Source organism: Chlorocebus sabaeus, chromosome 25 (genome assembly GCF_047675955.1).
Source record: "Chlorocebus sabaeus isolate Y175 chromosome 25, mChlSab1.0.hap1, whole genome shotgun sequence".
NCBI classification, from domain to species: Eukaryota; Metazoa; Chordata; class Mammalia; order Primates; family Cercopithecidae; genus Chlorocebus; species Chlorocebus sabaeus.
This window is the reverse complement of record NC_132928.1, coordinates 78,862,254-78,877,686: the sequence shown is the minus strand read 5'-3', so window position 1 is coordinate 78,877,686 and position 15,433 is coordinate 78,862,254. Positions and strand designations below refer to the sequence as shown.

The window sequence follows — 15,433 nt, the reverse complement described above, 5'->3', positions numbered from 1 at the left end:
ACAGAACAAACAAAATTTGGCTGAAGGCAGTAAATTTTCTAGCAGAATCACTAGGGGATATATGGGGGGTATAAAACTAATGGAAAGTAAGGGTTACTTAATTAAGTTTCTTAATTTTAATTTTTAAATTTAATTTAATTTAATTTAATTTTTTGAGACAGTGTTGCTCTGTTGCCCAGACCGGAGTGCAGTGGTGTGATCTCCACTAATTACAACCTCTGCCTCCCAAATTCAAGTGATTCTCATGCCTCAGCCTCCCAAGTAGCTGGGATTACAGACGTCTGCCACCATGCCCAACTAATTTTTTTATTTTTTGGTTTTTCTTAGTAGAGACAGGGTTCGCCAGGTTGGCCAGGGTGGTCTTGAACTCCTGGCCTCAAGTGATCCATCCACCTTGGCCTCCCAAAGTGCTAGGATTACAGGCATAAGCCATCACACCCAGCCCTTTACTCAGGTTCATCGCAGCCCCCAACTCCCAGTCTCTGGTGATAAGAGCTATTTTCTTGCCCTGGCAAAGGGAAGATACTCCTCCCAGAGGAATCTTTATGGCTTGCTGCATATAGGAAGAGATAGGCCAGCTAGCCCTTTCTGAAACTACAATTTCTCCAGTGTTTTCAACTTGAAACAATCCGGGGTATTTTGGGATGGCATGTTCTTCATTCATCCACAGGGGTACTTAGGAACTCAGAATTTAACCAGAACTATAAGCACCTGCTCATTTGTTATGGGCCAACTATCCTTATAGATCCTCTTATCATTTTAATTTTACAGACAGTCAAAAAAAAAAAAAAAAAAGAATAAGATGATGTTGATGAACATGGCTGTTTAGGACTGTCGGGTTCCCTCACTCAGCCTAGCTTTTTAAAACTTTTGTTACATATTTATAAGGGTACAGAGTAATATTTCAGTACATGAAATGTGCAATGATCAAATCAGAATAATTAACATATCTATCACTTCAAACATTTATTTTTCTGTGTGTTGGAAATATTCACTCAACCTAGTGGAGGGCAAATATATGGAAGTAGATTCTCTGAAAGTGGTTTGTAGAAAAATAAAAATTATTTTGTGTGTAAATAATGAAGCACAGTAGCTACCATATGCAGAGTATCTACGAGGCTGGAAGCACGATTCCAATTTCATTACGAGTGGGCTTATGTCATTCTCACATCAATCCTGCCAGTTGGGTTTATGACCTTTATTAATAGATGGGGGAGGCACAGAGAATGAAAGTAACAGAAGACAGTGGGTGTCTCCAAAGTTCTTGTTCTTTCTACAATGACACCCTGGCACCAAAGTTTTAACAAGGATAGGTAGGCATGTTGCTATTAGCAATGCATGCTTTGAGAAGGCCTTGACTTTGAACTGAAAGGATGTGGAAATGATGAAAATACACACACACACACACACACACACACAAAATTGATGAAAAAATGCTCCTCTGTAGAAAAACAACATTCTATACAGAGAGACTTGATTGGGAATTTGGAGATGATGGCTGGATCACTTAGTAACAGTCTTCCAAAGCCAGGGCAAAGAATGAAGAATAATTGGCAGTTGTTCTTTATTATCAGCAAGAACAATGCAGGGAGAGGTAGAAGTTATCAATTGAAATGTTTGCAAAATGCTAGATAACAATTTCAAGGGGCATCATAGTACCCCACAATAGATAAAAATTTAACAACAAGTTGTTTATTTATGTAGGTGTGAGGGGTAGAAGGATGGGATTCTTATGCTTTGCTGTACCATAGCTATCTGCTTAGTTACTCAGTTCTTACTGAGGTGTAAAAACTCCCCATGGTTGATGACTGGAGATATAGATAGATCCATGTCATCCTGGAACTGCTGTGAGAATCCTAGCTTCTTGACTAAGAAACAGAAGTAAATTTATAAATGAATTGTACATGAAGATACATAAACAGATAAATAAATCTAATTTTTCTGATATTTTCTAAATACAGTAGACCCTCTCTTTTATGACTTCCACATCTGTGGATTCAACCACCCATGATCAAAAATCCACAGACGTGGGAGGGCAAACTGGAGAACTTGAGCATCCTTGACGTTTGGTATCTGTGAAGGTCCTCAAACCAATCCCCTGAGGATACCAAGGGACAACTGTACATATATTTTTATGTTGGGGTAGAAAACTATTTTGCATAGTTTCATATTTTCTAGCCTTTAAGTTAGAAAACTTTATGTCATCTCTGCACAAATGCAGTAATAAATGTTGACCAAATTTTATTAACCCTTTTGTTGGAAGAAATTGTTGGTGGCTATAGACAGTATGAGTATTATAGCCTTACTTTCAGACTATATGTTTCCATTGTCCAATAAATCTCTTTCCACTCTATCCCACTCCATATTTAGAATACTGTATAGAATAGTAAAAGCTAGAATAATCTTTACAACCACCAGTCTGTAGATTCAATAGTGCAGTAGAGGTGGTCCTTGATGCCTTAATATTCCCTGTTAGCATCGCAAAATGCAACTGCCTGTGAGAGAACATTAACACAGGGCCAACACACGTCTATAAAATGAGAGAGACAGATTCTACAGATTCAGAAGAGCCTCCCCATTTTAACATCTCTTAACTTTATCTTCTCATGGGCTAGTTGTCATGGGATGAGGTTGGTTATGGCACTTGCTACCAGGAACTAGAACCATGTTAGTATCTTGCATGAAAGAGCTGAAAAAAGAAGTAAAAGCACAAAGTCAGGTTTTCAGAATGCCAAGAATGTGCTCTAAAGTGTTAGAAACAAGAGCTCAGAGTCACAAGGAAAACAAGCACTCGAACAAAGGATTTCTCAGCAAGGCAAATTTACTTCTGCAGAAGGGTGCTGCTCACACTTCTGGCCACTGCGAGAGCACACCGAACAAAGGAGGGAAGGGGTTTTTATCCCTAATGCTGTTAGTCCCTGCTCCTGTGTCCTGTCCCCATTGGCTGGAGTTGTACCACACAATCTAAACTAACCCAATTGGCTACTGTTTAAAATTGAATATGGCTAATTAGGTGGGAAGGGAGAGGCTGTCCATTATGGTACAACACATGTTTGAGCATGTCAGGGCGCGGCAAAGTCGGGAAGCGTAGTTTCAGTGGGAAGAGCTGTTTCAGTGGGAGGGGCAGTTTACAGAATGGGTAGCCAGGAGTAAAAGAGGGCTCTTTCCAAATAAGGAAGAGATGTGAGTTACAGACTGGGACTGGTAGGAGAAGTTGTTTACAGAGTAGATAGCTTAGGAGAAGGGACAAGGAAGTTGATCTCGAGAACAAAGAACAAGGAAGTCAGAAATTAAATCTTTGAAGAGGAACTTACTGTATCTGACAAAAGGAACCACACAAAAACGTTACATTCCTATAAATGAATACATTTAAAAGGATTTTTTATGTTCTTTGTTTGTTTTCATAAAACAGTGGAGGCGCTCCATTTGGGAACATTAATGGCTGCCCATGGCTACTTCTTTCCAATCTCAGATCATGTCCTCACACTCAAGGATGATGGCACCTTTTACCGGTTTCAAGTAAGTTTAATAGAAACGTTCTTTAACAGTAAACTAGAAGCCTGCGTTTCATTTGTTCATTAGGTTTCTTTTGAACAGAACTTTTAAAAACTATGACTTATTTTACTTTGACCTAGGCTAGTTAGAAACTGATTAACGTTAAACTAAAGACATGAAAAGCAATAAACACAGAGAAAGATAAAGTATGCTTAGTCAAGATGATGTGTGAAAGCTAAATTGTGTGATGATTGAAGTTCTATTTTATATGAAAAGCTTAAAGGAAATTCAGAAAGTGACTTAATGGCATTTGGGAAGACCAGAGAGTCTTCCTCTGTCTGACCTTTGCCTGTGATCCAGACCATCTTCAGCCCAAGTAAATGTTAATGGGACTGCTTGAAGCTCCAGATAGGAGCTAATTATATAAACTCTTGGCATCCAGGCTCTTCTACAAGTCTGTGAAGACTGACATGATGATATATTGTGTGTGTGCACTCAACTGCAACAGGACACCTCAGATAACTTGCAAACTGATAAGAGTCATTCTAGGTCATTTGCAAATGACACAGATGCAATTATTCTTTCAGGCAATGACTGTGGACTCTAATTTCAGTCATTGTAAGTATATTTGACACTTGAGTTCACATTGATTTACCTAAAGTGTATTCTACATTTCAGTAGACATTATGGCTCGTTAATAACTGACTAGCAGATTCTAGACTGTAAAATTTAGGCACATAAAATGCCAGATGTCAAACTCTAACCCATTTCCAACAGGTATTTGCTGGAGGGTTCTCCCCATGGTCCAACTTTCAGACTTTAGAGCCTTCTTCTCACTTGTTCTAAATATTATTGAATGCTCTATGTCTACATAAATGACTGAATAGTAATCGGAGTGCCTAAAATTTGTTTGGGAAAACCGAGAACAAAGAGGAAATATGCTTTAAAAATCACTTTAATTATTTGCTTTAAAAAATCATTTTAAAGATTATTGTCCTCATAGAACAGTCTCACTGCTCCTTCCTTAGGACTCAGTTCTCCCAAGGCAAATAATCGTAGGACAGTTTTGCACTTAAGAGCTAGAAGGAAATATAACCATCTCCTGAAACTGTGATACTGACCTAAGTTATCAAGCGCTTAGTTAAATTACTTAACTTGCAAAAGCTTTACATTAATGGAGCTTTATGCTTTATACAGCTAAACTTACACTAATGGTAGCTTAAAATAGCATATTATTAAAGTAACTTGTGGTCCCAAAGTTAAATTTTTAACAACTAGGCATTATTGGTGACCGGCAAATAAATTGTTTATATGTGATTAATGCTTCCTGATTTTTAAAGAAATCTCTATTCCTAGAAAAAAGGTAGTAGGCAGACAAGGTTTACATGTCTTAGTCATGCTCATGGGTCTAAAATCTCACATGAGGCCGGGCACAGTGGCTCATACCTGTAATCCCAGCACTTTGGGAAGCCAAGGCGGACTGATCACTTGAGGTTAGGAGCTCGAGATCAGCCAGGCCAACATGGTGAAACCCCATCTCTACTGAAATAAAAAAAAATCAGCTGGATTAGCTGGGTGTGGTGGCATGTACCTGTGCCTGTAATCCCAGCTACTCAGGAGGCTGAGGCAGGAGAATAGCTCGAACCTGGGAGGCAGAGGTTGCAGTGAGCCGAGATTGTGCCACCACACTCCAGCCTGGGCGACAGAGTGAGACTCTGTCCAAAAAAAAAAAAAAAAGCTATGTAAAAGAAGGGATCACCATACACACAGGAGAAAAGGAGGGAATTTTTAAAGGGGCTTTAGAACAAAGCAAGGGAATGAGTACAAATGATATATGAATTACGCAACTGCTAGGGATAGACAGAGAGTTGTCAAGTTCAGTGTACTCAGATAGATAGGCAGATATAAAATAAACATTATCTATACATATACACATTAAAATGACATCAGTGCTAAATATTAGATGTTACACATTTTAATGATGCATCCGTATTTGAAATAATGTCTAAATACAACACATTTGTAAATCTAATAATATTAGAATTCTAAAACCAAGATTTTAAAAAACACCAGGAAAGTCAGAGGTAACTGGATTTCTACTATAATGTCTACCAAGTCATTAACCAGTCTGTGTTGGAAGAGCTCTAATAATGGAACACACATTATTATTCAAGGTGTTCACTTCTATTTTTATGTTGGTTCCAAGCAGTGAAAGTTCTTTATTACACTGAAGTGAAATTCAGCTCCTTAGAAGGATATTTTAAAATCATAAATTCAAATAGAAAACTTGGGATACCGTGTTTACAAATTCTCCAGTGAATGACTGAGAGTCTAACCATCATTAAGAATCTAGGCCGGGCACAGTGACTCACACCTGTGATCCCAGCACTTTGGGAGGCCGAGGCAGGTGGATCATGAGGTCGAGAGATGGACACCATCCTGACCAACATGGTGAAACCCCGTCTCTACTAAAAAATACAAAAATTAGCCGGGTGTGGTGGTGCATGCTTGTAATCCCAGCTACTTGGGAGGCTGAGGCGGGAGAATCACTTGAACCCAGAAGGCAGAGGTTGCAATAAGCCGAGATCACGCTACTGCACTGCAGCCTTGCAACAGAATGAGAGATTCTGTCTCAAGATTTAAACAAACAAACAAACAAAAAAACTGCAGAGTCTTCAAAGCATTAGTTTGAGACAAACAGAAATATTGACTTCACTGGCATGACAATTTGTATATTTGTCTCAAATTTATAGTACATGTCTTCATCATGTAATTTTTTAAATTTACTGTAAAGTCACAATTGTCTAATATCCTCTCTTAGCTAATTGAAATTGAGATCTGCCGTGATTCTTTAGCTCTCTTTTGTGACTTTCAATATATTAGTATATGCTCCAACAGTTACTGAACAACAGTTGAACAGTTTTGGATGAGTTTCATCCTAGCTAAGGAAGCCAATATTGAAAAATCAAGAAACTCATGCATTAAAATGTCCTAATGTATGGTAGAACTATAAAAGCATATATTTAAATTCCAAAAAAACTGTAAGAGTTTGTTCTTCTCTTATATCTTACTACAAATCAAAGCATTACTTCTTAGAAAAAATCTTCCAATATTAGTGAAGAACATTGGTTTAGTGGCATTTCCACAAAACATCACAAGAAAAAATTGCTTTATGCTTTAATTTTACTGTCATTAAATTCTCACGAAAATAAATGTTGAAGAAGGAAGAAAAGTATAAGAATGCAGTTGAGAATATTTTTTGTGCTTTTGTGGAAAAAAGGTATATGTCTGACTGGTCTGACTAGAATAGGTATTTTAAGTTTAGAGAAATAGATACGCCTGCACACACACCGACACATACACATACATACTCCCCACAATATAGAGACAACCCGGGGAACTGCGCATTCCATAAGAAGCATCTCAAAAAGTAACACCCTACAGGAAAGCAAAGTTTTAACTACGTTGACCCCTATGGCTCCCCTAGAATCCCGATTCAATTTTATTTTTAAGAAATCAAATTCTCGAAGCTTCATCTCCTGTGGAGTGAAGCGAGATTGGGGTGCTGAGGGTGACCCGTATAAAGTCTTACTATCCTCTTTTGTCTAGCGGTTCAATCTTCTCTTCTTTCTTCAAAATTCCTACGATGATTTTGTTCTCACGTTCACAAAACTACTCTCAGTAGCCTTCTTTATTTTACTACTATAATTTCCAAGAAAGAACAGAGGGTAAGCCAAAATCCCTGGGTGATGGTGGTCGGGGGGCCTCTGAGCCAGTCTGGAAAGGCTTTTCTGTAGAGATTCAAACAGTTCTTCCTATCTACCCATTTTCCCTCCTTAGAGTCTTTCTTCTAGACGGGAAAATGATCAGATAATCAGAGATGACTCCAAATATTCTCATTGCACATGGCCAGTTAGTATAATTAGCTAACAGATAGAATTAAGCCCACAGTTCTGATATTTGCCATCACTGTTACAGTGAGTCCTACAGGCCTCATCATTCCAGGGACTGGAGGTTGATCAGGAGACAGGTGATCCTCAAGTTTCCTTGTGGTCAGGAGCCAGGTATGTTCAACTAGCAGGGCTAGGAACGTCCTTTTAGAAAATATAAATGTTAATGATAATAATAAAGTTTTTCTCAGTCAGACATTTTCTTTGTAGTTTAGTCAGTTTCTGGAATTCTACAGAATCCAGATTCTGTCTATTATAGATTATATCACTCAATTAAGACACTATTCCTTTAAAAAAAGATCTCTGATTTGTGTAGTTTAAACCTTTAGAGCAATAGGTGTCTTTGTAAGGAAATGTTTTTATTTTTATTTCTTTTTTGTGGGTTGTTTAATTTAAATGTTTTAATTTTAATTTTTGTGGGTACATAATAGGCATATATATTTATGAAACACATGAGGTGTTTTAATACTGCAACGTGAAGTCCTCACATCATGGAGAATGGGATCTCCGTTTCCTCAAGCATTTATTGTTTGTGCTACAAACAATCCAGTTACACTCTTAGTTATTTTCAAATGTATAATGAAGTTACTGTTGACTGGAGTCACCCTGTTGCACTGCTAAATGGTAGAAATTAGTTACAAGAGGAATTTAGGAAATGTCTTTAAAAGTGAGAGTAAAAAGTTGCTTTAATCTCATTGGACAATGCTGAGAACCACATTATATGACTAATGGAGCCAGGCAAATCATTGTCAGATCTCAGAGAAAGAGTCTATCGGTTGGTTGAGCTTTTTGGAGCTACCAAAAGCAGTGTTGAGATACATGATTCATAGAAAACAATGTTATATTTAAATATATTTCATCCTGAGTCTTGCTGAACATAATACTCTTTTAGTCCTCTCTGTGGATGAATACTTTTTGTTTGAATGATACAATCAGACCTTTTTGCCTTTATGTCAGTTGGTGCAAAATTACAGCAAAAGGATGACATGTTAAATACCTGCTTGCTACACATATTTAGAAGCTGAGCAATTGGTCAGCAAAGTAAATGTAGACAAAGAGTTTACAATGTCTCTCTTGGAACATGTTCTGTATTATAAAACATATAGCAAACAAATAGAGAATTGTGGAAGATAAATGCAGTTCACCAGCCAGGAACTCCACTAATTTTTCATTTGTCTAACCTGGGTTCCACTTCTTTTCATTCCACAGACACCCTATTTTTGGCCATCAAATTGTTGGGAGCCGGAAAACACAGATTATGGTCAGTGCCATCTCTCATTATTTTATTATTGACAGTCTGTATGTCCAGATGGATGTGTACTTGCATTTTATTGCTTTTTTCATTAAGAAAAGGAAACCACAATTCTCAGGATGGGGCCAATATTTTTAACCTTTAATTTATAAGCGACTTTGTTTGGAAAGTTACCAAACCTCGTGACAACTTTTTCTGTGGTGTGGTGCCCTCTGCAACTATTAAAGAAAGCCTTCTGATTAGGTCAAAGAGCTATAAAGAAGATTAAAGGGGTTATTGTTTTGTCAGAGCAACCTGACCTACTAGAAAGAATAAAAAAGAGGCCCATAGAACCAAAGTTCTAGTTCAACTCTCCCACTTAGCTGTGTGATTTTTGGTAAGTCCCTTGACTTCCCGAGGGTCCGCTTTTCTCACTGTTCTATGAAGCATCCTATGATTTTTATAAGTGGAGGGCTGTGTTAAACATGGAGAGGTCAATTACAAGAAAAAAAAAAAAAAGGCTAAAAAAGGAAATTCAATGCTAATAAATCAAGTTCAGTGAGCTTAGAACAAACTTGGTTCAACAGCCATTATTTCAGTCAAGCTTCAAGCAGAAAAAGAGCCCCTAGTAAGTATTCATCTTCTTAGATCTTCCTGAACAGTACAGTTTTCAAAGACAAGATTGCATGGTTTTTAGCTGTCATTTCTGCAAGTGTTTATTGAGTATTTTTCTTCCTATGCCAGGTGCAGTAGAAGATGCTAGGTTTGCAAAGGTGACCGAGTTCTTTGACACCATTGGGTAGCTCATAGGCTAGATGGGAAAGTAGAATTACACAGGAGTTATTGTAGAGTGTCGAGTGACTAGGAGAGTGGTATATGCAAAATTATATGAATGTTTAAAAGAACGAGAAATTGACTTTCCCTAGGGTCTTCCAGAATGATTTGGCAAAAGAACTGGTAGCATTTGAGCTGGATTTTAAGAAGAATGATTTTTCAGACGAGAAGGCTGGGCAAATGTTTGAGGCAGAGGAGCTAGCATAATATACAAAGGCAGTGAGAAGCTTTGCAGCAGCTTGTCTTTCTTTGGTATTGCTCCTGGAGAGACGTTTTGGTAAGAAGAAAAAATATAAGAAAATTCATAGAAAATCAATAAAGCTATCTCTCATGTGTGTCATTTCAGATACTTGAATTTAGTAGATCATCCAAGAATGGTCAGGCTCTAGTCAAAAGAGTCAAAACTAACATAACTCATGAAAAAAAAAAGTCTAAAAACCAGAATACCAAAAAATTAATACAGAGACAAAATTATTTCTTTCCAGCAGCGAGAATGCCAGTTTCTTCGTCCAGGGCACACATTCCTCAAAACTGAGGTCCTTGGAGAAAGAAGTTATTTTACAAAACAACTACTGATTTGTAGATCTGAGCTGGAGAACTTTATGGAGCATTTTATTCAACCTAGGATAATGCTTGGAGATTGTCTCACTAAAGAATATAAAATTCTAGTGGAGGAACACTGGAACAGCTAAGAGGGAGCTCATAGAGGAAAAACCCAGGCACTGGAGGCAGACAGACCTGACCATAAATGCTATCATAACCACATACCAACTGTGTGACTTTAGGCAAGGCATGCAACACCTCTGAGCCTCAGTTTGCTCACTTTTCAAACAGAAATCATGATACTGACTTTCTAAAGTTGTTAAAATAATTCAAATTAATACACCTAAGGAAACTAGTATTGGTCCTCTCACATACTCAGTACCTTGAAATCAGTGTTTTGTGCTTGTCATCATTATTACCTGGCAGATACATTGCCTCTTTTCCCTGTTGAAAAGCAAATTCCCAGCCGGGCACAGTGGTTCACGCCTATAATCCCAGCACTTTGGGAGGCCAAGGCGGGTGGATCACCTGAGGTCAAGAGTTCGAGACTAGCCTGGCCAACATGACAAAACCCCATCTCTACTAAAAATACAAAAATTAGCCACGGTGTGGTAGGGCGCACCTGTAATCCCAGCTTACCTGGGGGGCTGAGACAGGATAATCACTTGAACCTGGGAAATGGAGGTTGCAGTCAGCTGAGATCGTGCCACTGCACTCTAGCCTGGGTGACAGAGTGAGACTCCATCTAAAAAAAAAAAAAAAAGAATTTAAAAAGAAAAAAATATTCCCATTCTCAGTGTTTCTTTCTGCCCATCTGTTGTATCTTTCATATAAATATGTTAGAGTGCTCACATTTAAAGCTCATGTTTTATCATTTTATAGTAGGTTGATGTTTCAGTGGTGAGCCTGAGGAAATGTCATGGCCTACACAGCAAATCATTTACAGAACATCTCTTAAAGTAGATCGTCCCAAAATACCAAATGTTATAAGTTTCGCATTGTTCCATGAAAGGGCCATACATGCAAAGTACCCATCAAACGCAGAAGGAGCCGAGAAACCAAAGAACAGAGCAGAAAAATCCAGTGTGTTGGCAAAGGGTGCTTTACTGGGGGACTTACAGACAGACGCATGGTCTTGAGTGGACACAAGAAAAGTAGGCCTTTGCACTACAGCCTTCCAGATCCAGGGTTGCTATATCCTGGGGGAAAAGTGTATTTGCTCTGGAAGGAATGAGTGGGTGGCTGAAAGAATGCTATGGGTGTCACAGCTACGGGTGATGTATGCAACAAGATCAAAGGTGGTTGTGGAGGAAAGGGGAAATTCAGAGTAAATAAGTGTTTCTACATAGAGAGTAAATCATCAACTAGACATCTTGGAGGCATTCCCAGACTCAGGGTTAGTCAGGAGTCAATATGGCGGACTAGCATCTAAGATGGAATCACTCTTGTTCCCACACACGTTACCACCCATCGGTGTCCATTTCCGAGGGGATCATCTCCTACACTTTCTCCCCAAACCTGGAATACTTGCTACTTACAGTAACTTATTCTTTAATCATTATGTGTGGGTTTTTTTCCTCTGAAGAAACATATTAGAGGTTGTGCTTAGCTTGCCTGAATTATGTACAAGTAAAGAATAATGTAATTATTCCATTAAGATGATATGGGAGAAAAATGAGAGGAAGAGAATAACAATGATCTCAGACATCGTACATGTCTGTACCTGCAGGCAATGATGCTCCATTTTCTACGATTTTTTCTTTTTAAGTGAAAATAAGTTACAGCAGCAATATGAATTATCCAACTTTGAATTTCCTACTGGCATTTGTTTAAAACATACTTTTATAAAACCTCACCCCGTCTTTAAAGAGGATATTGATGGTGTGATGTACTTGGGCTGTGAGATCCAAAGTATAGTAACTACTTAGGCTGTCTTTTCTAAGACAGCTTTAGGGCACAGGGACTCTATTGCATAAAGCAGGTTACAGAAGAGTTTATTGGCTGGGTGCGGTGGCTCACGCCTGTAATCCCAGCACTTTGGGAAGCCGAGGCAGGCAGATCACAAGGTCAAGAGAGCAATACCATTCTGGCCAACATGGTGAAACCCTGTCTCTACTAACAATATAAAAATTAGAAATTAGCTGGGCATGGTGGCGAGTGCCTGTAGTCCCAGCTACTCCGGAGGCTGAGGCAGGAGAATCACTTGAACCTGGGAGACAAAGGTTGCAGTGAGCCGAGGTTGCACCACTGCACTCCAGCCTGGCGACAGAGTGAGACTCCATTTCAAAAAAAAAAAAAAAAAAAAGTTTATTTCACTTTATTAGCATCCTGACCTGTTTCCATCCCCAGTTTGAACTTACCAAGTAGGTTATGCTGAACATAAGCCTCTCTAGATCAGTTGATATGAAAAACCGCTTTTTCATAGTTATCTTGGTTTTATAGAAAAATGGAATGTTTTGATTCTGTTCAATAACTAAGACAAACCAATACGGGCTAAAAGGTCTATATCTTTATAAACTCCATTCTTTGAAAATCAAGTTGGATAAGATTTCTGATATTTTGTGTACAAGTACGAAAAGCATTCTAATTCCAGCCAGTTAAAGTGGAATCAGAAATGGGCTTCCCCAGATGTATTTGCATCATCAAGAGAGATCCGGCACTAAGGACTTGCAGTGTGGGCTGGAGGCAAAGGCACAGGAAAGCTCAAGAGAGCTTTGGTAGGAAGTAGAGACAGCGTCAGTTGTAGCAAACTGAAACAGAAGGCGAGGCAGGGTTTTTACTGGTACCTCTGGGCACACACATTGCACACAAAAGGTCCTAGAAACGACTATTTTAGTACACATTAAAAAGCCATTGTAGTACACATTACAAAAACAGACACATAAGCCAATGAAACAGAATTGAGAGCCCAAAAATAAAGCTGCACATCTATAACCATATGATCTTTGGCAAAGTCAACAAAAATAAGCAATGGAGAAAGGATTCCTTATTCAATAATGATTCTGGGATAACTGGCTAGCCACATTCAGAAGAATGAAGCTGGACCCCTACCTTATGCCAATACAAAAGTTAAAATGGATTAAAGATTAATATAAGACCTCAAAATATAAAAATCCTAGAAGAAAACCTAGGATATATCATTCTGGACAATGGCCTTGGCAAATAATTCATCACTAAGTCCTCAAAAGCAATTGCAACAGAAACCAAAATTGACAAGCGGAACCTAAACTAAATTAAACTAATGAATTAAACTAAAGAGCTTCTGCACAGCAAAAGAAACTATCCACAGAATTAACAGATAACCTAGAGGATAGGAGAAAATATTTGCAAACTATGCATCTGTCAAAGGTCACATAAAAAAATCTATGAGGAACTTAATGCAACAAGCAAGAAACAACCCCATTAAAAAGTGGGCAGAGGACATGGACAGACGCTTCTCAAAAGAAGACATACAAGCAGCCAGCAAACATACAAGAAAATGCTCAACATTTCTGATCATCAGAGAACTGTAAATCAAAACCACAATGATATACCATCTCACACCGGTCAAAATGGCTATTACTAAAAAGTCAATAAATAACAAATACTGGCAAGGCTATGGAGAAAACAGAATGTTTATACTCTGTTAGTGGGAATGTAAATTAGTTCAGTCATTGGGGAAAGTTGTCTGGAGATTTCTCAAAGAACTAAAAATAGAGCTACCATTCATCCCAGCAATCCCATTACTAGGTATATATTCAAAGGAAAACAAATCATTCTACCAAAAAGACATGTGCACTTGTATGTTCATCACAGCACTATTCACAACAGCAAAGACATGAAATCAACCTAGGTGCCCATCAATGGTATATTGAATAAAGAAAATTTGGCATTTAATTTACACAGTGGCATTTAATTTACCATGGAATACTACACAGCCATGAAAAAGAATGAAATTATGTCCTTTGCAGCAACATAGATACAGCTGGAGGCCATTATGCGAAGCAAATTAGCACAAGAAAAGAAAACCATATACCACATGTTCTCACTTATAAGAGGGAGTGAAAACATTAGGGAGACACGGACTTAAGGATGAGAGCAGTAGACAATGGGCGGTTCTGTGGGGGGGAATGATGGAGAGGTGCAAAGGCTGAAAAAGTACCTATTGGAGACTTTGCTCACTCCCTGGGTGTTGGGATCAGTCATACCCCAAAGCTCAGCATCATGCAATATACCCGTGTAACAGACCTGCATATGTACCCCCTGAATCTAAACTAAACATTAAAAGTATTATTTAAAAAAAAGAAATGAGAACAAATGGAACAATGTCTTTAGGCTGGCTCCTTTCAAGGGTTGAATCTCTAATGTCCAAATAGGATTTTAACTCCAAGAAATTGAAATGCCCAATAAAGACAGGAGCCTCCCCTGTACTTACTTGTATGACTCATCTCACCCATCACACCCAATTCCTAGTTCATTTGATATTTTGTCCATTTGAACTTTTTGCATTGATTTTTCTTTTTTTCAAATATTACACTAAAATATTATTTATTTTGATTTTTATTTTTTCAAATATTGCATTAAGGTATTATTTATTTTGATTACCGAGTTTTTTGACACTCCCATAGATTTTGCACCTGAGGTGACTGCATCACTCACGCCATCCTAGTGGTAAGACAATTAATATTACCTTTGGTTCTTGGGCTATCTCAAAAGACCTTAATGACAATGTAGATTTTGCCAAGATCATGGTAACCACATTAATTTTTGAAGTGAATTAAATTTTGAATTTGAAGGACAAGGAATATTTAGCCAGAAAAAACATATATTTAGTATGGAAGGGAGAGATGTATGTGGGAGGGATACAGACTTTTCTGGTATGTACGGCAAAACCAACATGTGACAGTTGCAGAAGGAAAAATTTGTTCCCCACATAAGAACCTCCCAATGTAAACAATTAAAGTCATTCAAAACATCGCATTATCTTGTAGGGTGATGATTTATGCCTCAGTAAATATTCAACCGAAGGCCTGTCTTTTCTCTAGCATGTTGTGAAGGTTTTCAGACCCATGGCGAGAGATCGTACTTAGTGCCCCTAAACAACTAGACAAGATGAAGTTCTACTTGCCAAAACCATACTAAAGTAATAATAAAAGGATATTGAGAATGAATATATCTTTCATACATGATAATAAGAGGCCAGCAAAAAGAAAGTATTCTAGTTGGCTAACCACAGCAATTGTAGGCTGACATAAAATAATTATAGCAGCTTTGGGATAAATAGTACTTTTTCCTTCAGGGACAGATTTTAAGTTGGTCAGTTACCGTTGGTAGAAATCTTGCCGTATCCAAAGTTTTGTTTTGGGGAAGAGATGACAAGGAACTTATAATCAGCTAAAGA

The 15,433-nt window shown here is 38.1% G+C and overlaps 1 protein-coding gene across 8 annotated transcripts in view; it reads left to right on the top strand.

Annotated features, from left to right (window-relative positions):
- Window positions 1-15,433, top strand: part of RGS7 (regulator of G protein signaling 7) — a 571,447-nt gene that overhangs the window by 417,411 nt on the left and 138,603 nt on the right. For all 8 annotated transcript variants that reach the window (XM_007989930.3, XM_037986188.2, XM_007989927.3 and 5 more), the window contains 2 exons: window positions 3,413-3,519; window positions 8,655-8,706. In XM_007989930.3, coding sequence (XP_007988121.1) covers window positions 3,413-3,519; window positions 8,655-8,706 — 159 coding nt within the window. The remainder of the gene's footprint in view (window positions 1-3,412; window positions 3,520-8,654; window positions 8,707-15,433) is intronic.